Source organism: Hemitrygon akajei, unplaced genomic scaffold (assembly GCF_048418815.1).
Source record: "Hemitrygon akajei unplaced genomic scaffold, sHemAka1.3 Scf000050, whole genome shotgun sequence".
Lineage (NCBI taxonomy): Eukaryota > Metazoa > Chordata > Chondrichthyes > Myliobatiformes > Dasyatidae > Hemitrygon > Hemitrygon akajei.
In genome coordinates this window covers 6,320,917-6,344,270 of record NW_027331936.1, presented here as the reverse complement: position 1 = coordinate 6,344,270, position 23,354 = coordinate 6,320,917, and the positions used below count along the sequence as shown (strand labels likewise).

The window sequence follows — 23,354 nt, the reverse complement described above, 5'->3', positions numbered from 1 at the left end:
ACTGATTCAATGGAGCGGGAGGAATTAAAGAAGGAGAGGTGGCATCACTAGTCAGGAAAAATGTCCCTGCATTGCTCAGACAGGACAAACTGGAGGGCTCGTCTACTGACCTCATGGGTGAAACTGAACATTAAAACAAAGTGATGGGATTATATTATAGAGCACCCAACAGTCAATGGATTTAGAGGATCAAATTTGTAGAGAGATCACAGATAGTTGCAAGAAACAGAAGGTTATGATGGTAGATAATTTTAACTTCCCATTTATCAACTGGGACACCCATATTGTAAAGGGCTGGATGTGACAGTGCTGATCAAATGAGTTCAAGGAAGTTTCTGTAATCAATATATTGAGGTCAGAACTATAGATCGTGCGTACAGGAATTCTATTAAGGAAAACGACAGTGCAAGTGACAGACATGTGTGCAGGTAAACACTATGGATCTGGTGCCATTAGTTTAAACATCATTATGGAACAGGGTAGGTCTGGTCTTCGGGTTAAGAATCTAAATTGGAGAAAGGCCAATTTTAATGGTATCAGAAAGGATCTGACGAAAGTGGATTGGGACAGGTTGTTTTCTGGTACAGATGTGCTTGCTAAGTGTGAGGCCTCCCAAACTGAAATTTTGAGAGTACAGAGTTCGAATGCATAAGTGACCACAAGTACAGAGTTTGAATGTTCGTGACAGAATAAAAGGCAAGGGTAACATGATTAGGGACTCGAAGGGTCAAATGAGATGCTTGATAAGTACAAGAAGTGCAAGAGTTACTAAAGGAGGAAATCTGGAGGGCTAAATTACGGCATGAGTTTGCTCTAGTAGACAAGGGAAAAGAGTAATCCCAAACTCTTCATCAAATATATTTGGAACAGAAGTATACCAATGGACAAAATTGGTCCTGTTGAAGTTCAGAGTGGGCCTTTATGCATGAAGCTGAAAATGGGGGGGAGATTTAAATTGCTTTTTTTTGCATTAATATTTACTCAGGAGATAAACAGAGTCTTTAAAATGAGGCAAAACGGCAGTGAAATCATGAACTCTACACAGAGTACGGATGAGGAGATATTTACTGTCTTGAAGCAGATTAGGGAGGATTAATCCCTCGGGCTTTCCTTCGTACCAGATTTGAGGCTAGTTCAGAGATTGTAGGTGCTCCAGTAAAGGTATTTAAAACGTCGGGTCGGATGCGGAAGTGTTGTAGCGTAGCTAATGTTGTTCTGCTGTTTGAAAAGACTGTAAGAATAAGCCAGGGAATCACAGGTTGGTGAGGCTAACACCAGTGGTGGTAAAGTTATTGGCATGAATTCTAAGGGACTGAATATGAGTATGTTCCTGGACAAGCATTGCTCAGGGATGGCCAACACTGATTTGTGCCTGGTGGATCCCGTCTAACCAATCTTATAGCTTCTCGAGGAAGTTACCAAGCAAATAATGAAAACAAGTCAGTGGATAATGTTTACATGAACTTCAGCAAGGCCATTGACAAGGTCCCTCATGGGAGCCTGGTCAATAAGATTAAGTTACTTGGCATTCATGACATAGTACTAAGTTAGTTTAGATATTGGATTCGCGAGAGAAGCTAAAAGAGATAGTAGAGGCTTGCTTCTCTGACTGGAGGTCTATGACTAGTGGTGTGCGGCAGGGGGCTGTACTGGGTCTGATGTTGTCTGTCATATATATCAAAGGTCCAGATGATAATGTGGTAAACTGGTTCAGCAAATCTGTCTCCAGTCCGAGTTCAGATCAATGGGATAATAGGATAATAGGTCGGTGTGGACTAGATGTGCAGACGAGTCTGTTGCTGTACTGTAGAGTTTGATGACTATGGCTAGGTCAAACTATGTCAGGGTCACTGTTGATTTTCCCTGGGGTACTTGCTGGTGAACCGCAGTAGGTTCACTGCCAGGCTCTATGGGGGTCCAGTGTCAGCCTACACTGGGAATTGGAAGTGAGGAGCAGACAGCAAATTCAAGACTATTGTGCATGTGTGGCAGACCAAAGCCAACTAGTGGTAATGCTGAGTAAGAAGTTTGGACTGAAATTGTCAGCTGCCTCACGTGCAGTATAGTTTTCGGTATGGTGTGTGTCTCTTCACGAAAATTCGTTCTCAGTGGCAATAGATGAATGCACTCCAGTAGCACAAAAACTATTGGAAAGCTGCTTCTTTGTAATTCTGTGTTAGCTGTAGATGCTTGGAATATTTTCAGTGATACTAATGTTGCACTTCCCAATGTAAACAGGAAATGTTTTGGTAATTCCAAACCCAAATTGGAAGAGTCATAAGGAACAGAAGGTAACAGAACCATGAGGCATGATGGGATAGTGTTCAAAAAAAGGGTCAGTAGTTCAAATGAGAGACAATAGTCAGTGTTCCCTGGTCAACCGAAAGAGGGTTTGAAGTTAGACTCGTGAAATGAGCTGAGAAATACGTCACTATATATTTGATTTGTGGGAAACCCGTGGGTCATCTGGAGAACACAGATTCGTGAATGGTCATTAAGGTTGGACATTGGGAACATGATGTGGTGTCAGACTGAGTGGTGTAAAGTGGTTCTCTGTCCACTTGCAATGTCCAGCAAGTGTCATATCACTAAATTCACCTCTCAGTCAGCCTTTCTAAAATTGAACATGGCCAGAAAACTGGAGAGTGGTTTGTATTGGTGCATTAAGTTTCAGGGTTTCCACAGATGAAAACTCTTTTCTTGAAGCATTACAGGATTTTCACAGCCCAGAGATGTCGTTACACCGGTTCTGTCGGTCTGTGATTGATTCAGTAGAATCTACACTGTCTATGTTCCTCCCACTTACATGATACTCTGGCCCGGTGAAGTGATCCTCGCCCATTAACATGAAGCTGACTCCCTCCACACCCTCCTCAATCGCCTGTTCCAGTCGCTCCATGTAGAATCTCGTCAACTGGAACAGTTGGTGATCATCACAATTTGACAGGAAGGTGGAGATGGCGGAGTTCAGATCTGTAGTCAATCATAGAACGTAAAATAGTAGAGTGTGCCATGCATATGCGGACACGATGCCAATTTAAACCAATCCCATCTTCAGCAACATGATGAATATCCCTCCGTTCTCAGCCTACTCATGAGTTCAAACGCCTCTCAGATGCTGCTGAGTATCTGTTTCCAGTCCCTCCCTCGGCAGCTCATTCCAGACACTGATCACTCTCTGTGGAAAACATACATCCAAAATCCCCTTTAAACTTTACTCTCTAACCTTAAATCTATTCACTCCATAGCCTGGTATTTGCACCGAGTCACAGACTATCGAACTGTGCTGTGCCGCTGATAAATTTATGAACCTCTCTCCGACGCTCCAGAGAGAGCAATCCAAGCTTGTTCGACCTCTGCCGGAAGTCAATATTCTGTAATCATGGTTAAACTCGTCTGCACCCTCGCCACAGCCTCCACATTATTCTCGTGATGTGGCTACCAGATTTGTGCACAATACTGAGATTGTCTTTTAAGCAAAGTTCATCCAGTTACAGCACAACTTTCGAAAATACAGACTCACACATAAACTCGCCGTTAGCACACTGCCAATTGTGTTCCCACTTTCAGGGAGCTATGCACATCCATCACAAGACCCATCTGTACATCAACCTTCCTAACGGTACCAGCATTAACTGCGCGCATCGCTCGCGAACTTGACCTCCACGGTGCAACTCCTCACATTTGCCCGAATTAACTGTACTTGGTGACGCTTTATTAAGGTTTCTAATTGGAAGCTGAATATTTTGACAACAGTCCCAAACTTACACAACTCTGCTGAGTCTGTAAATCGACGAATCAGTCCACCTATGTGATTCTATATATTATAAGATTCTATCTTATGTAATCATTTTGAGTAATACACAGTTTATTATTAAGTTATTTACATCACACACGACGCATAACGAGCCAGTGATCCTTGAGGAGAATATTGGTCACAGATCTTCACGCAGAAGAACACTCCTCCAGTTCTGACTCTATTTTATGTGCCCAAGACAACACTGAAATCAATGTACAAAGTCTCCGCTGAAGATTCCTCAACCCGCATCGTCGATTGTTGATTTCCCTCTATAGATGTTGCCTGACCTGCTGAGCTCCTCCACCATTTTGTGCGTTGCCCTTTCTACTTACCCTCTTGTTTACTTTAATCTTATTCGTCAAGGACATTCATTGCCTCAGCTGCCCACTCAGATTCCTTGTTTAAAATTTCCCCTGTTCACCGTCTCCTGCACCCAGCCAGTTCTCCCACAATCGCCCGTTCTTTAACTCGGCCACAGAAAACAGACACTGGGAACTCCCCTCGTCTCCATTGAGCAACAACCCGAAAATCCGGGGAGCGGATTCAATGCGAAAATGACAGCGTTTTAATGAGAAAGAGGCCAGTGAACATACCTGTGTCCATTTCGACTCTGACTGTCGTTGGTTGATTGTCGTCTGCTTGTCTGCCGTCCGTGTGGAAGAAAGCCCCACCTGCTGGTGATGATCTGAATTACACAAATAAAACAGAGTGATTCAGTTACTCAGTCCTTCCGTAAAAGACTTCCGTAAGGTCGCTGCTTAGTCTCCTACATTCCAGGGAGTAAAAACAAAGAGTGGCATCCTCTCCCCAGCACTGAGGCCTTCTGGTCCTGACAACACACTTGAAAATCTCTGCACTATTTACACTTTAACCAAGGCTTTTCAAACATATAGCGTCTAGAACTATACTTTGTACTGCAAAAACAGTCTCACCAACCACTTATACAACGGCCCATAGCCATTAACACAATGCTTTACAGTTCGAACGACCCGGTTGCAATTCCCGCCGCTCTCAGAAAGCGTTTGCAAGTTCTCACCGTGATTGCATGGGTTTCCTCCGGGTGATCCGTCTGCACCTCCTCCACCCACCCCCACAGTCCTAAGACATACCGGTGGGTTGATTAGTTGGTCATTTTAAATTGTCCTGTGACAAGACTAGGATCAGATTGGGGGACTCAATGGGCAGCGCGGCTGGCTGTATCTCAATAATAAATAAAGAAAATAACATCCCAACTCCTGCACTCAGCACCCTGACTGTTGAAGGTCGGAGTAATAAACACATCTTCACCATCCCGTGTCACCGCATTGAGCGAACTCTGCACTTTAACTCCTCGGTCCCTTTGGTCTCTGACAATCTCAGACCATGAGCTGCTTGTTCCAATATTCAGAATGAAACTGAAGAGCACCAGGAAAATCAACGTGCCAGGAAAGTTTGATATTGAGAGCATCCCTCAAGAATATGCCATTGAGGTGAAGAACAGATTCATGGATTAAAGCGGGAAGAGAGAAAGCCAGAAGAATTTTCCCTCGGGATCAATAAAGTATGTCTGTCTGTCTGAACTATGGATAGAAGTAAGGAGCGTTATACAAGAGGTGCCAACAAAGAGTATTGCAAACACAAAGAAGACCAGGAAAGCAAAATGGATTTCTCTGGAGGCTGAGCAGCGAAGAGAAGTGAAGGCCGATGGAGATTGGAACAAATACCTCCAGCTGCACACAAAGTTCAAGAAGATAGAAAGGAAAGGTTAGGAAACTTACTTAAAGGAGCGATGCAAAGAAGCTGAAGAAACCAACAGAACTGGAACAAACAAGAAATCTATTCAGAAAGATTAGATTAATCAAAGGAACATTTCATGCAAAAAGAAATATAGTAAAAGGCACTTACAGAAGCAGAAGACATGAAAAAGAGATGGCAGGAATACACAGAAGAATTGTACAGGAAATATCCCAAAAGCGAAGACACCTGCAAGGACTCCCTCGTCGATCTAGAGCCGGACATTCTGGAAAGTAAAGTCGAATGGACGATAGAAATCATTACCAGTAATAAGGCTGCAGGATGTGACCGGAGCCCAGTCGAATTGTTTAAAATTTCGAAAGGTGATGGTGTAAAAGTGTTGCATGCAATTTGCCAGCGGATCTGGTAAACCTAATACTGGCCTTTAGACTGGAAAAAAAAACAGTTTATATCCCAATTCCTAAGAAGGTAAATGTAAAGGAATGTTCAAATTACCGAACAATTTCACATGGTAGCAAGGTAATACTAAAAATCACACAAGAAAGACTACAGCAATATATGGAATGAGAACAGCCGGATATACAAGCTGGTTTTAGAAGAGGCAGAGGCACCAGAGACAAAATAGCTAACTTCTGCTGGATAATAGAGAAATCAAGAGAATTCCAGAAAAGAATTTATCTATGTTTTAATGACGACTCTAAAGCCATCAGCAATGTGGACCATAATAAACTGTGGCAAATCCTTAAAGAAATGGGGATACTTGGACATCTGATCTGCCTTATGAGAAACTTGTACGAAGATCAAGAGGCAACAGTTAAAACTGACCACGGAACAACAAAGGAATATGATAAGTCTTCATACTGTCACCCTGCTTATTTAATCAATGTGTTCAACACATCATGAGGAATGCTGGTCTAGAGAACTTAAAATGTTGGAATCAAAATTACCAGAAAAAATATTAACCTCAGATATGCAGGTGATATTATTCTAATGGCTGAAAGTGCAGAGGATCTGAAGAAACTTCTAATGAAAGTGAAAGAAGAAAGTGGAAAGCTGGCTTCTTGCTCAATATTAAGAAAACCAGCCAGTCCTGTTAACTCCATGGTATAAATGGAATGGAAGTGGAAGCAGTGACGGATTGTGTCGGTTCAAAGATTTCTATAGCTGGTAAATGCAGCCACAATATTAAACGGCATTTACTTCTGGGGAGGGCAGCAATGGGAAACTTAGATAAAATACCGAAAATTAGAGACATAACCTTGTTTATGAAGAACCGTAGAGTCAAGTTTATGGTATTTCCAGTTGTGGTGTATGGCTGTGAGAGCTGGACTATTGGTAAGGCTGGATACAGAAGAATTGATGCCTTTGAACTTGGATGTTGGAGGAACGTGTTCGATGGAGAGCAAGAAGATCCAACAAGTCAATACCTGGTGAAATAGAGCCAGACTGCTCACTAGGAAGCTTGAAAAGCTGAAATATTTTGACCACATCATAAGGGGACAAGATTCCTTGGAGAAGATTCTCATGTTCGGTAAAACAGAAGGTAAAAGAAGGGGAGAATGACAGAAGCGACGATGGATTGATAATATTTCTCAGGAAATGCCTAAGGCCTTGGGGTATACTAGAGAGGTAGTTTCCAACAAGAAGGCTTAGTGTGTAGTAACGCTGTTGTTTTTGGCTGTATTCATAGGTTTTCATGTATGTTTTGAATGACTATTAAACCTGAACATAAGTTAGACAATGATTGTACCATAAACAAAATACAGAATAAAGATAAATGTCTTCAGTAAATAACAGACTTGTATTTTCCCACAGATAAATCGCTAATGCAGACAGGGAGCAACCATGCTCCAAGCATCCGTCCCCACAACACCCAGTGGGACAGCCTGCTGGCCCAAGGTGGGTCTGTTTACTCAATTGTTTAAACCCAAACACCTCAAACAGAAGGCAGACACCGGGTCCCTCCAACCCATTGCGTCATATAATGAGATCGTGACTTGCTCTCAAAATCACCCCCACAACGCCCTTGCAGGGCAACAATTTACCGGTGTCCGCTACAAATATACTGAAATCTTCTTCATCCTCGCCACTTCAGAAGATATAAACCCCCTGTTCTCCCACTTCAATCGTTGCCCTTACAGCTCTGCCAACTCCTTGGCGAGATAGAGCGGCATTAAAAAAAAACGAGCTTGTTGGACCGTTCCCGGTAGTTTTGTTAGGAAACATGTGGTGGGGTCTACGGAGGGAACTCCTTAATGACGAAACCCATATCCCCATTGGTTGGTATGCTAAATTGGCACTTGCTGTCACCAATGAGGGATAAGTGAATTTCACATCACTTCACGAGAGATCCCGGGCACACGCAGCATTTTTAAATCGTCTCAACGTCAGCCCGAGAGCGCGAGGGTGACGATGCTCCACGAGAGGGCGCACGTGGGCAGTGAGGGGGGGGGGAGGGGCGGTGACCTGTTGCGCGCGGTAGACTGCAGAGTCAGTAACAGGGAACAGGGAGCGCGGCCCTCGGTCCCGTACCGCGCTGGCCAGATCACTAAATGAGTCATGGTCGAAGTGCAGCATGCGTACAACATTAACACAGAAATCTCCATGAATATAGTTAATCAATGTAATGTTTCTTGTCAGTTCCACAATATAATTAATATGCAGAAGTTATATTGTCTTAAACTAATTAAACTGTCTGAACTTTTCTAATCAACACATCAAATGCATAGATGGACAACTCGGCCCTTCGAAACTGCTGCTGATCTGATTTAAACTTCTGTGTCCGCATTCCCCCTTGTTCATCTCGTTAGCACTTCATCCCCACTCTTTATAAAGAAACTGGGCTCTGAATGGAATCAAGGCTTTACTTTCACTGGTCAGTGAGTAGAAAGAGTTGCTGACTGCCGCGATTAACACCGGCAAAACAATAGGAGGTTGAGAGGGGTAGTTCAGGGGGAGGGGAATCTGTTGCTCACTTTCACTACATGATGCCCTGTCCACAGCCAATCCTTCCACAGTCTCTCTGAACATTGCATCTACCTTAATATCAACTCCTCCATCATCTTACCCAACACCTGCTTCCCATCCCGAAATGACTGAGTATAAACCGACTTCGGCAGCTATAGCAGTGCTGGCCGCAAGGACATTTATTCAACTTAAGTACAGGTATAACCCGTGCTTTGGTAAAGGATCAAATGGGAACATTGCAAAATCTATTTCTGCTTAATCACAGATTCATAGGTTGTGACAATTTATTGGTAGAAAAATACTTGATGACGACAGCGTATGTAAATGTGAATTATTGGTTGGCATTTGCTAGTTAGGACTGAATGAAATGTGGTGGAGTCTCAAGATGGCGCTCATGGAGTAAACCGCATTTAGGCTTTGCTCCAAACCTTTTATGTTTTTTTTAACCTACAAGCACCCCTTAAACTTATTCTAAAGGGGTCTAAACATACAGAATTCTTCTTTTTAAACTATTTGAATTATTCTCAACTTGCTGAAATGTCTAAAGTAAAAGAACCGAACCAGACGAAAGAACCGATAACTTTAGAAGCAGTTGCGAAGCTTATAGAAGCTAAATTTGAAGATCTGGAGAAAAAATTATTCGTAAGGTTTTCACAGTATGACGAACGTTTGAAATCACTCGAAGAAAAGTTCCTGACCCTTTCACTGGAATCACAAAAACAACAAGCAAGCATTTTGGCTCTTGAAGATGCCGCTCGTAAGAAAGATTGTATAATCGAAAAAATACAAGAAGAGCAAACTTCGACGTTTCAACAGATGGATCGTTATAAAGTTAAAATTACTGATTTGGAAAATCGCTCTCGAAGACAAAATCTTCGGTTAATTGGGATCCCGGAAAAATTTGAAAGCGGTGATCTTACCGTTTTCTTTTCTAAATTTCTAGTGGATGTCCTGGGCACAGAGGTCCTGGATAACCGCCCGGTAATTGATCGGGCACATCGGGTCTCAAGATTCCAGGCGGATTCAAGTCTGAAACCACGACACGTAATCCTCAGAATCCATTATCCTCATATCAAAGAACGTCTGATTCGCGCGGCTCGTAAAAAAGGCATGATAACCTATCAAAACTTCAATTTTCGCATTCTGGAGGACTATAGCCCGGAGGTATTACGGGCTAGGTTGGCTTTTAGATTGGTTATGTCGAATTTTCACCAGAAAGGCTACAAGCAAGCGCTGCTATTTCCAGCACACCTGAGAGTCACCCTCCAAGATGGAACTATTCGGCTGTTTAAATCGCCAGCGGATGCTCAAGGTTTCCTGGAATAATGACATTCTATCGGGCTGACCAATATAATTTAGCCTATAGATTTGGATCTGTTATAGATTGACGTTTGGGTTTTTTTTATACGGTTTAAATGTATTTCTTACATACGGTTAAAGCTCTCTTTTTTTGCTGGGCTTATTCTGACTATATATTTTTTCATATTATTAATCTATTAGCGTTGAAAATGACCTATTAGGGTTTTTTCTTCTTTTTTGTTTTTCTTTTTTAAAATCGATATACGCTCTCTTTTACACTTTTAACATTTGAATATTAAGATTGGGGAAAAAATAAAATGGCGTTTCTTCTTCCCGACAGACTCCAGTGTCTGGAGCGTCATAACTGTTTTGATGTGTTTGAAAGTTTTAAACTTTCATTTATTGTTTTAATTCTTTTCTTTTAACTCTTTTGTTTATATACATTTATAACACTAATTTTATATTTTAACTTTTGCTGTATCAACCCTTTTTATAATCTGGGTTGTTTGTATTTTTTTTAACTTTATTACGTTCGAGTTGCCGTCTTGAGACATGGGGGTAGTTTTAGTATTAGATCGCTCGCTTGCCTCTTTTTGGCTTTTTTCCTGGGGTTTTGAGAGTGGTGGGAGGGGGATTTTTCTTTTTTCTCTTTTTTTTGCTTGCTTTTCGCTTAGTTTTATTTCACGGGCTTATATGAAACTACAAAAATGGCTGCAGTGCTGTGACTTCCAGTTTCCCTTTGAACTTACTTCCTTCTTCTGGGTTCATGAGTTCACTTTTCTTTCAAACTTATAACTTATGTGTTAACTGTAATATATATTGTCAATATGGATAAGACTATTAACTTTGTTTCTTGGAATACTAATGGTTTAAATCATCCGATCAAATGGAAAAAAGTATTCAAAGTATTCCATAGAATGAATGCTAATGTTATTTTTGTACAAGAGACTCATGTAAGGAAGATGGATAGTCAGTGGTTGTTTAGGTTCTGGAAGGGCCAACAGTATCACTCAAATTCGCAAGCCAAAGTGAGAGGTGTTTCTATTTTTATAGACTCATTAACTGCTTTTATACAACATGAAACAATTTCAGATCCGCAAGGTAGATTTTTGCTGATTACTGGTTTACTTTTTAATCAAAAAGTTGTTTTAGTTAATGTTTATGCTCCAAATACTGATTGTCCTGAATTTTTTAAATGCTTATTTACATCCTTTCCCAATCTGAATCAATATAGATTGATAATGGGCGGGGATTTTAATTGTTGTCTAAACCCTGTGATGGATAGATCCAAGCCCATTCAAACTTTTCCGAATAAATCGGCTTCTCTTATTAATTCCTTTATGACTGATTCAGCTATTTGTGAAATTTGGTGTTTTTTACACCCTAATGACAAAGAGTTTTCATACTTTTCCCATGTGTATCACAGTTATTCAAGAATTGATTACTTTTTCATTGATCAGCATTTACTTACAGATGTTATGGATTGTAAATATGACTCCATTACTATATCTGATCATGCACCTTTGAAGTTATCTATTAAGGTGACGGATTCATACATTAGTACTAAAGGTTGGAGGCTTAATCCTGCTTTACTGCAGGACTCTGACTTTGTCAACTTTATTAAACAGCAAATTGATTTGTTTTTCTCAATAAATTCTACAGCAGAGATCTCTAGTGGAATTTTGTGGGATACTGACATATATTCGTGGACAGATTATTTCATATTCTGCCGGAGTTAGGAAACGAACTAACTCTAAAATATTAACATTAGTTGATAAAATTAAGGCAATTGACAAGATCTACTCATTGACTCCTAGTAAAGAACTTTATAAAGAAAGAATGGAACTTCAAATGGAGCATAGTTTATTATTAACCTCCTCGATTGAAAGTCAGTTAATTAAATCGAAAGCTCAATTCTATACATATGGAGATAAGTCTGGTAAACTACTAGCTAATCAATTGAAAATTGCTTCGGATAAGCGACAAATTACTAGGATTCATAAACAAGATGGTACTTTGACGATTGATCATAAAGAGATAAATAAAGCCTTTCAAGATTTTTATAATTCCTTATATCAATCAGAATGTACTAAGGACTCTTCTATAATGAATGAATTTTTAGGGAAATTGAATATTCCAAAAGTAACTGTTGAGGATAGTGTATTTTTGGATACACCTATTACGGAGTCTGAAATAGAAAGGGCTATTTTTTCAATGAACTCGGGTAAAGCTTCAGGTCCAGATGGTTTTTCTGTAGAATTTTTTAAATCCTTTTCTTCTATACTTTCTCCTTGGCTTTGTAAAATTTTTAAAGATGCATTAAGTATAGGTAAACTACCACAATCTTTTTATGAAGCTTCTATTTCTTTAATTCTTAAAAAAGATAAAGACCCTACTGAATCTGCATCCTATCGACCTATATCTTTGTTGAATATGGATTTTAAGATTTTTAGTAAAATTTTGGCTAATAGATTAGAAAATATATTGCCTCGGATTATTTCTGAGGATCAGACTGGATTTATTAAAAATCGCTATTCATCTTTTAACATTAGAAAATTAATTAATATTGTTTATACCTCTTCATCTAAAATCCCAGAATGTGTCATCTCTTTAGATGCCGAAAAAGCATTTGATAGAGTCGAATGGTCATATTTATTTAATACATTGCAACATTTTAATTTTAGTTCAAAATTTATATCATGGATTAAATTAATATATCAGAAACCTTTAGCTTCGGTCTTTACCAATAATCAAAGATCCCCTTTTTTCAGTTATTTCGGGGTACAAGGCAAGGTTGTCCTTTAAGCCCTTTATTATTTGACATTGCTTTAGAACCCTTGGCTATAGCCATTCGTGAATCACCCAATATTTTAGGCATTACCCGTGGGGAGACGATGTATAAGGTATCATTATATGCGGATGATTTGTTATTATATATATCTGACCCTGAAAGATCTATTCCTGCTATTTCTTCTTTGCTTGCTCAATTTAGTAATTTTTCTGGATATAAATTGAATTTTAATAAGAGTGAACTTTTTCCATTAAATATGCATATTTCAATTTATAATCATGTACCATATAGAATCGTTACAGATTATTTTACTTATTTAGGTATTAAAATTACTAAAAAACATAAAGATTTGTTTAAAACTAATTTTTTACCTTTAATAGATCAAATTAAGCAACTTGCTAATAGGTGGTCCCCACTATCTTTGTCTTTGGTAGGCAGAGTTAATGCCATTAAGATGATGATACTACCTAAATTTCTATATTTATTTCAAGCATTACCAATTTTTATTCCTAAATCTTTTTTTGATATGGTTGACTCTAAAATATCTTCGTATTTGTGGCAGAACAAAAATCCTAGATTAGGTAAAAAATATTTACAGAAGCCTAAGAAGGAGGGCGGCTTGGCTCTACCAAATTTAAGATTTTACTATTGGGCAGTTAATATACGGTATTTGATATTTTGGACACAAGAATCGACTACAGCTGCTGGCCCACAATGGGTAAATTTGGAATGTAAATCTGTGCATGATTTCTCATTGATCTCAATCTTAGGATCTTCACTTCCTTTTTCGTTATTTAAATTGAATAAACAGATAACTAATCCCATAGTCAAGTATACATTACGAATCTGGTTTCAATTTCGTAAATTTTTTGGTTTGAATAAGTTTATACTGTTAAGTCCCATAATATCTAATTACTTCTTTCGACCATCATCTATAGATCAAGCTTTTCTTTTATGGAAAACAAAAGGTATAATATGCTTTCGTGATCTGTTTTTGGATGATAACATTATGTCCTTTGAACAGTTATCTAATAAATATAATTTATCTAAAATTCTTTTTTTTAGATATTTACAAGTTAGAAATTTTCTATATAATGAACTAAAGTCTTTTTCGAAAGAATGTCCATTGGACATTACAGAAATAATTTTAACTCTCAATCCTTGTCAAAAGGGTTTAGTAGCTATTATTTATAATATGATTATGAAAGTACAGCCAGATATATCAGAAAAAATTAAGAAGGAATGGCAGGAAGAATTGCATTGCCCTATATCTGCTGAGCAATGGGAAAAAGTCTTAACATTGGTAAACTCATCCTCTATCTGTGCTAAACACGCTCTAATACAATTTAAGGTTGTACATAGAGCTCACTTGCTTTCAGTCGTGGTTTGCTTCCAGTTGTAGACTTTTCTTCCAATAAATCTCTCACCGCAGGTCTAACTTTAAGCAGAGAAATGTTGGAACACGTTAACAATACAAAGGAGAACCAAGCATTAAACTGAAATTTAAATGTTGAACGCATAAATAATGATCCGAGTGAAGAAATCTGGAACTGTCCCTCACACTTTACAAAACCTGAGATGCGATACAAAAGATCACTCACAAAATAGTGGAGGAACACATCAGACCAGGCAGCATCTGTATGTTGACTCGACTCTCTTCCATAGATGCTGCCTGGCCTGTACCCAATGCTCCTGTACTAAATGTACCAACAATAGCCTCCATCACTTTCTGTGGCATCAAATTCCACAGATCAACCAACATATGGCAAAAGTAATTTCTCTCCTCTCAATTTACAGTGGAGTTTCTTTTTATCCTGAGGCTGCACTCTCTGATCACAGACTCTGTCTCATCGAGACGTCCTCTCCTTTCCCATTATGTCCAGGCTTGTTGGTATTCAGTTGATGTAAATAATCACCCCCAACGCCGTCCCACCCCACAACCACCATCCCTCTGAATTCCACTGGGCACAGGCCAGGGCCATCAAATGTTCCTCATGCATGAATTTTATTATCCCTCAGCTTTTCTTAGGAACCTTGTTAGCAACAGCTGTACTGATCATATCTCCAGGAATAACAGGACAATTGATACCAGGATAGTGCACTGGGGAAAAGCTCTGATTTCTTCACTGTTCTACTATCACAAAACGAGAGCTGGTGCCCTGAGCCATTTCCAGCAGATTTAACGTGTTCCATGGTGAGTGTAATGACGAGAAAGTGGAATTAAAGAATCGCACAGCAAGTAAGGAACTGCCGTGGGGAGAGGAGCAAAGTTAACAATTCGGTTTCCCGACCTTTCGTCAGAATGGATTCAAACAAAATCCATTTTTTAGTGGAAATCTTGGGTTGTTCTCCTTGGAGCGGTGTGGTCTGGGGGGAGATCTGATAGAGGTTTATAAGATTATGAAATATATTGATGGAATAGACAGGGAGTATCTTTTTGCACAGACACAGGACTGTTAGCTGATCCAGTCTGTGTCATGTTCGGTGTGGTCCCATCCCCCTGCACACAGACAATAGCCCTCCATACCTTCTCATCCATGGATCTCCCTAAACATCTGTTAAGTACTACAATTGAACCTTCATTTCTCACTTCTGCTGGGAGCTGTTCCCGCATTCGCACCACCCTCTGTGAAGTAGTTAGCCCTCAGATTACCCTTAAATATTTCACATTTTGCCCTAAATCCATGACATCACCCAACCTGAGGGGCAAAAGCTTACTTGCATTCACCCTATTTATACCATCATACTTTAGTATATCTCTAGCAGGGGTAAACAACCTGGGTTCCATGGACCCCTCAGTTGATTGTAGGGACAAATAGCATAAAAAAGTTGGAACCATGCTAGCATTTCCCTTCATTCTCCTGTATTCGAGGGAATCAAGTTTGATAATTTTTTCCTGAAATACCAGCAACGCCCATGTAATTTTCCCGGCACTCTTTCACGCTTATTGGTATCTTTCCTCCAAGTAGATGACGAGAACTGAACACAATTCTGCATATTTGGATTCACGGTGTCTTTTACCACTTTGGTATTAATATCCCAACCTCTCTTCTCAATAGCCTGAGTGAGTTATAAATGTCAATATATGCCCAAAGCTCTCTTTACGAGTCTGGAGCTACCTGCAAGTAATTGTGGATCTGTATTCCCATGTCAATTTGTTTCGTCACACTTCACAGCCCCTACCAGTCACTGTGTAAGTCAAAACCTGGTTTGCCCTGCCAACGTGCAACACCCCACACTTATCAACATTAAATGTCATCTGATAGTTTGCAGCCCAGTTCCCAGCTACACACATCTCCAATTCCCATGAGACTTTTAGTACTTTCTAAGTACTCACTTTTAGTACATTCTAAGACAATATATTAAAAAGCTACAAATGAAATAAACACTCAACAGATAAAGATCATGTGTGGAAAGATAATTGTTCAGGTCAGTGTTGGAATGGCTTTGAACAATTTCTGACTTGTTTTCAGGCCTCCAGCATCTTGAGTGTTTCTTTAATTTCCAGATGCTCACAGACAGGCGACTGTGAGTGGGAATTTCCAAACTTGGTGAGAATACCGGTGAGTGAGAAAGAAACCCCCAGACGTAAGGAACCGCGCACGTGACGTCAGATGGCCAAGTAGCCTAACTCTGCTCCAATGTTTTATGGTTTTATGTGGGGGCGCCAGAGTGACGTCACGTGTGGGTGAGGCAAGTTAGTGGAGGTTTTAATGATTTCAGGAGGAGAACGAAGGTACTTAACGGTTTCCATCGCTGAATCCGATGCTGTGTGAAGTAAAGTCCCTTGCCAGGTGCCCTGCTCTGCCATGTTGTCCGTAGAGTAGGTGTTTCTCTTGAGTTGGGTCACAAAACTCAGAATGTTTCTGAAGAAGAGTTTCCAGGGTGATCGGATCAGTTAGTGCAGTGTCTCGTTGTTTAGTATTTTCATAAACAACAGTTTTACTACTGTAAACCGGAATTGCCAGTGGGGAAACACAGATTAGTATTAGTTAACAGAAGACCTCTCGTCCCTGCAGTCCTTGTCTCCCGGCAATCTAAACACCCCGACAGTGAACGAATCATTCAGACAGCTGATCGCTGACAGGGATTATATCTCTTGGTCGTTAAAGTTCGCCCAGAGTCGGTTGGATGTTGATGTGATGTTTGGAGGATGTCACAGAGAATGAACCGACACCTGAACACTCTCTGCTGTCCCTCTGACGTCCTACCACAGGTGGCGCTGCGGGGACGTCCTGCAGATCAGAGCACAGTGCCGAACCCAGCGGATGCCGGTGGTTCTCCTGCTCGGGCGGTGGTGAGTGAGGGGCTGATCTCAGGTTTGTGTAATTCGAAGGTTGGTTGAAGTGGGTAAGGGCTGGGACGTAGCTAGGCATCTGGGGGGTCCGGGGTCTCCTGTTTTTAATTTCATTTTATTTTTGCGCCCGAGCCGGGAATGTATGATCGGTTAGTTATGACACCCAAGCTGAGAGGGTGGATGTTGGTGAAAGGGATCTGTCCACATGTGCGATAGTGGGGTGAACGATGGAAACGATGTGGGCCTATCGGCGGGGTGGAAGGAGATTGGGGTCAATAGACAATAAGTGCAGTTGGCCATTCGGCCCTTCTATCCAGCACCGCCATTCACTATGATCATAGCTGATCATACACAATCAGTACACCGTTCCTGCCATCTCCCCATATCCCTTGACCCCGCTCTCTATAAGAGCTCTATTTAACTCTCTCTTGAATGCATTCAGAGACTTGGCCTCCACTGCCTTCTGGGGCAGAGCATTCCACATATCCACTACTCTCTGGGTGAAAAAGTTTTTCCGCATCTCAGTTCTAAATGGCCTACCCCTTATTCTTAAACTGTGGCCTCTAGTTCTGTACTCACCCATCAGCAGGAACATGCTTCGTGTGGGTTAGCGTGGGTCGTGTGGGTTAGCGAACACAGCTTGACCGGGGATGATGGGTGCCGGGTCAAATCAAGTTGTAAACAATGGAGGATCTTTCCCTTTGGATCAGACAGGATATGTGTTCTTTCAGGAAGCAACAAATCTTTTGTATTAGTTACTGTCTAATCTTGCTGTTAACAATGAGTTTGTTACAGAGCCCCAGAGTCTGGAAATAGATGATTGGTAAGAAGCAGAGGATGACGGTGAGGGGCTGTTTCTTAACTCGAGTCCAGTGCTTAGTGACATTCAATTATTGGGTTGAGAATTTAAAGGGTATAGGTAGTAAGTTTGCAGCAAGTAAATCCAAGCAGTTACATTTTTTGAAAGATAGTAAGTATAAACAAATCCCTCTGATTCCCTCTCCCCACTCAGAACTGACCAAAAACAACTTCAGAAAATGCAAGACCTTGAAATGAGGTAAAGTGAGTGGCTTTAAAGAGCTGTGCTGCTGACAGCACATTACGACACCTAGAGTGATTGTAACGGGGTCTGACAGAGGCATAACTGGTACTTCTGAGCAAATTCAGTCTCACTCCAACTGTTTCCTACATTCCTTTGTACAGGTATGTAATGTCTAAAGGACCAGTGTTTGAGTAAATGAGACTCACCAGACTTTCTCCCAACTGAATAAATGTGAACTCCGAGTCAGAAGGGTTCTCTCTGGTCGGTGCTCTCAGTCCTCGGGCTGGTTCACTTGTTGCTGTTCTCTCGTTTTCAGCCGTGGTTTGCTTCCAGTTGTGGGTTTTTCTTCCAATAAACCTCTCACCGCCGGTCTAACTTCAACCAGACAGATAATAAAGCACATTACCAATACAAAGGAGAGCAAAATATATCCGCTTAACAAAGTTTAAATGTTGAAGACAAATATAACGATCTCAATGAACAAATCTGAAATTGTCCCTTGCACTTCACAAAGCCTGATATGGAATACGAAGAACACATCGTTCAGTTATGGTCAGACACAAGGTGTAGGAAGAGAATTAGATGATTTGGTCCAACGAGTCTGCTCCACTATTAAACCATGTTTTGTTCCACCACCATATTCCTGCCTTCATCCTTTAACTCTGAAGCTACTGATCAATCAAGAACATATTTAAATCTGCCATAAATATATGCAAATCGCAGCCTCAACAACACTCTATGGCAACAATTTCCACACAGCAGCCATCCTTTGGCTGAAGAGATTTTTCTCATCTCAATATTTAGGGAAGTGTCTTTACTCTGAGACTGTGCTCTCAGATTGCAGACTCTCCATGTCCACTGTATCGAGGCGTTTCAGCATTCAGTAGGTTTACTTCATCTCCCCACACCACTCCCACCGTCTGAACTCCACTGAGCACGTCCGATCATTCCTCAGATTATTCATGTGAACCTTGTTAGCAACAACTGCACTGAACACATTCCCAGGAATAACAGACAAATTGGTACCAGGATAACTTAGTGGGAAAAGTTGTGGTTTCTTTACAGTTCTCCTATCACAGAATGAGCCATTTCCATTCCCAGGTTAAATCAGGCCCATTTCAGGAAATTTAAACCATTCCAGGGTGAATGTAATAAAAACAAAACTGGAATTACCAGAAACACTCAGCAGGTAAGGAACAGCTGTGGGGAGAGGAACAAATTTGACGATTCAGGTTCACACATTTCGTTAGAATTACTTCAAACATTTTAAGTTTTTACCGCAGACATCCATCATTAAAATCCTTTAGATTTCCACTGCCTGACAGACAGGTGACAGTGAGGGGGAATTTCCATACACGGTTTGAAGACTGAACCCCCAGACCAGAAATACTCGTTCAACACCTCATAAACCTGGGCAGGTTGATCCTCGGGTCCATTTTACTTGGATCTAAAATGATGATATCCCATGACCCAACCTCACAGGGTCACACGGCTGAACCTGTCACTTACCGACGCCAGAAGCCTCGCACATCGTCCACACATCTCACAGCAAGTGGTGTATTCTGGGATACACCCACAACTAATGTCCAAATACTCGAGACTTCTGATTCATTTGGAAGGAGGAATAGCGTGTCCCATCTGTATAAGTACTGACCTTGGCCAAATCCCAAATACTGAGAGCTCCATAGGCCGGAGTTTCCAAAGATTACAGCCCAAACAGCAACTCTCCCAGGACTCCTTGCTCCGGTAATATGATGTAGTGTTTCGGCCAATCAGAGTTCAAAAACACTCCATCAACCTATGGCAGAAGGGGAACCTGATGGTCATCTGACTGGACCAATGATCCGGCTGGAAAACCTGGGTGTGAGTCACCAGATACGGGCATACATTTCACACTGTCTTCAGCCGCTAAACTGAACTCAATTTATCATTAACTTATTGTTAAATGAGGTCTTGTCCAGCATAATTGGCCATCATATTTCCTGTAGGATAACAGGAATAAAATGCTTTTGATACAAAATTGAAATAGTATTACTGGAAACTTGTTTCATCAGATAGGATGTGTGGAAAGAGAAACTGTGGAAGACGCAGTATCAGAACTGGGACTGTCCAAGATGCTGCCAGACCTACTGAACGTTTCCAGCTTTTTCGCTTTTTTACTTTAAATGATGCACAACTATTGACTGACTGCAAGACGTTTGTGATGGCCTGAACAAAGCTGCACAAATGTAATGCCCACATTCATTAGTTTTGTCTGTATTCCAACACAGGAATAATACAGTCCATACTGTCAATGTTTACAACATTTTCCTCACCCCACTATCGGTCTGTTACATCTGCTCCCGAGGCCGCTGTCACTCACTGAGGTACCGTGACCAGAGAGTGATAAAATTGAGAACCTCTCCCTGCAAGTCACATGGGTTGTTACCCTGGCAACAGAGAAAGTGGCTCTCCAAAAAAGACCCAAAAAAAAGAAATAACAGACTCACTTTGAATGCTGTCAAGATTAACACTTCGCCATTATGTAACGTTGAAACTAAAAAAATGTAATTATTGATGCGATACAGACTGGCCAGAAATTGACAAGAATTTTGAGATATATCATTGAGGTGAGGGGATACAGACTGGACAGAGGTTGAACAAGATGGTTGATATATATCATTGAGGTGATGGGATACAGGCTGGACAGAGTTTGAACAAGATGGTTGATATATATCATTGAGGTGGTGGGATACAGGCTAGACAGAGGTTGAACAAGATGGTTGATATATATCATTGAGGTGATCGGATACAGACTGGACAGAGATTGAACAAGATGGTTGATATATATCATTGAGGTGGTGGGATACAGACTGGACAGAGGTTGAACAAGATTATTGATATATATCATTGAGGTGATCGGATACAGACTGGACAGAGGTTGAACAAGATGGTTGATATATATCATTGAGGTGAGGGGATACAGGCTGGACAGAGTTTAAACAAGATGCGTGGGGAATGAGCAGATGGAACCAGATGGAAAAGGGGATCATCATTAGTTTTCTCTTCATTCCAACACAGGAATTATTCTGTACACACGGTCAATGCTCACAACTTCCTCCCCACCCTTTTATCAGTCTTTTACATCTGCTCCTGACGCTACTAACTCTCACTGAGCAACGGTGACCAGAGAGCGATAAAAATGTTTACCACTCCGTACCGGTCACATGGGCTGTTATCCTGGCAATACGGAAAGCGGCCCTCCGAAAATGACCGAAAAATGTAAACAATGGAGTCAATTTCAAACGCTCTGAGTCTCGTTATGACAAGATTAACAGGATTCAATATTACATGTACTTGTTAAAAATAAGTCTGTGAAGCTTGGTTTTCAATAATTGGTGTGACCCCCCACTACCCCGTACAGCAATAACTTCAGCCAAATGCTTCCGATAACTGTAGATATTCCTGCACATCGGCTTGGAAGAAGTTTAGGCCATTCCGCGTGACAAAACTGTTTCAGCTCTGGGATGTTGGTGGGATTCCTTGCCTGAACTGCTGCTTCAGGCCATTCCACAACATTCCCATGGGATTAACGATAGGACCTTGATTCGACCATTCCAAAAAAGCGAAATTTTCTTTTGAAATCACTCTCCTATCGATTTACTCTTGTCTTTCAGATAATTGTCTTGTTGGATTATCCAACTTCAATTAAACTTCAGGTGACGGACTGCTACCCTGACATTGTCCTGTAAAGTGACTTAATATAAAATTAACTCAACTGCTATTTTATAACGTTGAAACTGAAATTGTAATGTTTGCCTTTACCTTTGTAGGCCAACAGGAATAAAAGGCTTTTAATATAAAACTGAAATAATAGTGCTGGAAACTCGTTTCATCAGATTAGATTTGTGGAAAGAAAACTGTGGAAGACCCAGTGTCAGAACTGGGACTGTCCAAGATGCTGCCCGATCTGCTGAACGGTTCCAGCATTTTCTCTTTTTACTTTAAATGATGCACAACTATTGACTGATTACAAGACGTTTGTAACGGCCTGAACAAAGTTGCACAAATTTATGTCCCACATTCATCAGTTTTCTCTTCATTCCGAAACAGGGTTAATACAGTCGATACAGTCAATGCTCACAACATCCTCCCCACCCCACTATCAGTCTGTTCCATCTGCTCCCAAGGCCGCTAACTCTCAATGAGAGGAAGTGACCAGAGAGCGATAAAAATGTGCACCACTTCCTGCAGATCCTGGCTGTTCCTGGCAACAGGGAAACTGCCTCTCCAAACATGACCAAAACAGGAAATAACAGACTCAATTTTAAACACTGAGAGTCTCCGTCTGACAAATATTAACACAGCGGACATTTGGTAACTTTGAAACTAAAATTGTAGTGACTGTCTTTATCCTTCCTCATTCTGCATTAAATAAATCCTCTGGTAGTTCCAGGTAACAAACACTGATTTCAGAAATAATTCCATGAGGCAAAATACTTCACAAAATATCTTCGGAGTGAAGATCTCACAACACGGATCGACCTCGATGGGTTTTGTCCAGGAAGGGGGTGAGACCGCGAGTTCGGGGAAGTTACCGGGACTCACTGCCCAGCATCGCTCGGGACCGGACTCAGTACTCACCGCATGGATCTTGTCGGTCTCGCTCCGCTGAGAATAATCCGACCCCCCAGCTCCCCGCCCGAGGGGGGCGAGGACCCTCTCCCGATCCGGATCCCGCCGACAATCCGCCGCTCCAGACCCGCTTCAGCAAAGACAAAGAATCAGCGCCTGTCCCGGGAATGTGAGCATGCGCAGTGTGCATATTGCGTCACAACGGAGGGGCGGGGCCTCGGATACAAACCCGCAGATGCCGCCAGTCCGCGGTAAAACAGGATCACGTGACGGTGGTGGGTCTCCCACGTGACCCGGTGACTGTTCCTCGCCCCTCACACGCTGCTCGACCCATCGGCCTCATTTCCCACATTATTTCACATTCACAGCTCTCCCACCTCAGACACGTTTCTGCCCGATCCCCATTTCCTCGATCATGGAATTAATTTCCATCTTCTGCAGCCCCGTGTCCAACACTCACCTCCCACCCCCGATACTATTTCCACCTTCTCACCTCCCCCTCACCTGGATCCACCTCTCACTCCCCAGCTCTTGCCCCATCCTCACCCCTCACCTCTTTTCTCTGACTATTTCCCGTCCACTCTCAGTCCAGAGGGAGGGTCTCGGCCCGAAATGTTGACGGTCCATTTTCCTCCACAGATGCTGCCCGACCCACTGAGTTCCTCCGGCAGTTTGTTCTTTGGTCTGTATAACCCGTGTTAGTATGGGGAGCAGGATTTTACACCATATTCCAGGTACAATCTCAACAAAGCACAAATAATTGTCACTTTGCCCGGACCACTGGCCCCGCTTGCAGGGCAACAGTCTGCCG

General features: G+C 41.5%; 1 protein-coding gene across 10 annotated transcripts in view; it reads right to left on the bottom strand.

The window, feature by feature from the left end:
- Positions 1–22,711, bottom strand: part of LOC140721119 (NACHT, LRR and PYD domains-containing protein 3-like) — a 68,644-nt gene extending 45,933 nt beyond the window's left edge. For 3 of the 10 annotated variants that reach the window (XM_073035984.1, XM_073035992.1, XM_073035993.1), the window contains exons 1-4: positions 22,553–22,711; positions 18,136–18,300; positions 4,393–4,484; positions 2,807–2,973 (exon numbers count right to left, since the gene is read on the bottom strand). In XM_073035984.1, coding sequence (XP_072892085.1) covers positions 2,807–2,973; positions 4,393–4,402 — 177 coding nt within the window. In that variant the 5' untranslated portion in view covers positions 4,403–4,484; positions 18,136–18,300; positions 22,553–22,711. Of the gene's footprint in view, positions 1–2,806; positions 2,974–4,392; positions 4,485–9,420; positions 9,530–13,959; positions 14,029–17,466; positions 17,587–18,135; positions 18,305–22,552 lie in introns of all 10 variants that reach the window. The other 7 variants (XM_073035985.1, XM_073035991.1, XM_073035986.1 and 4 more) reach the window with 7 other exon arrangements.
- Positions 22,712–23,354: the final 643 nt, after the last annotated feature.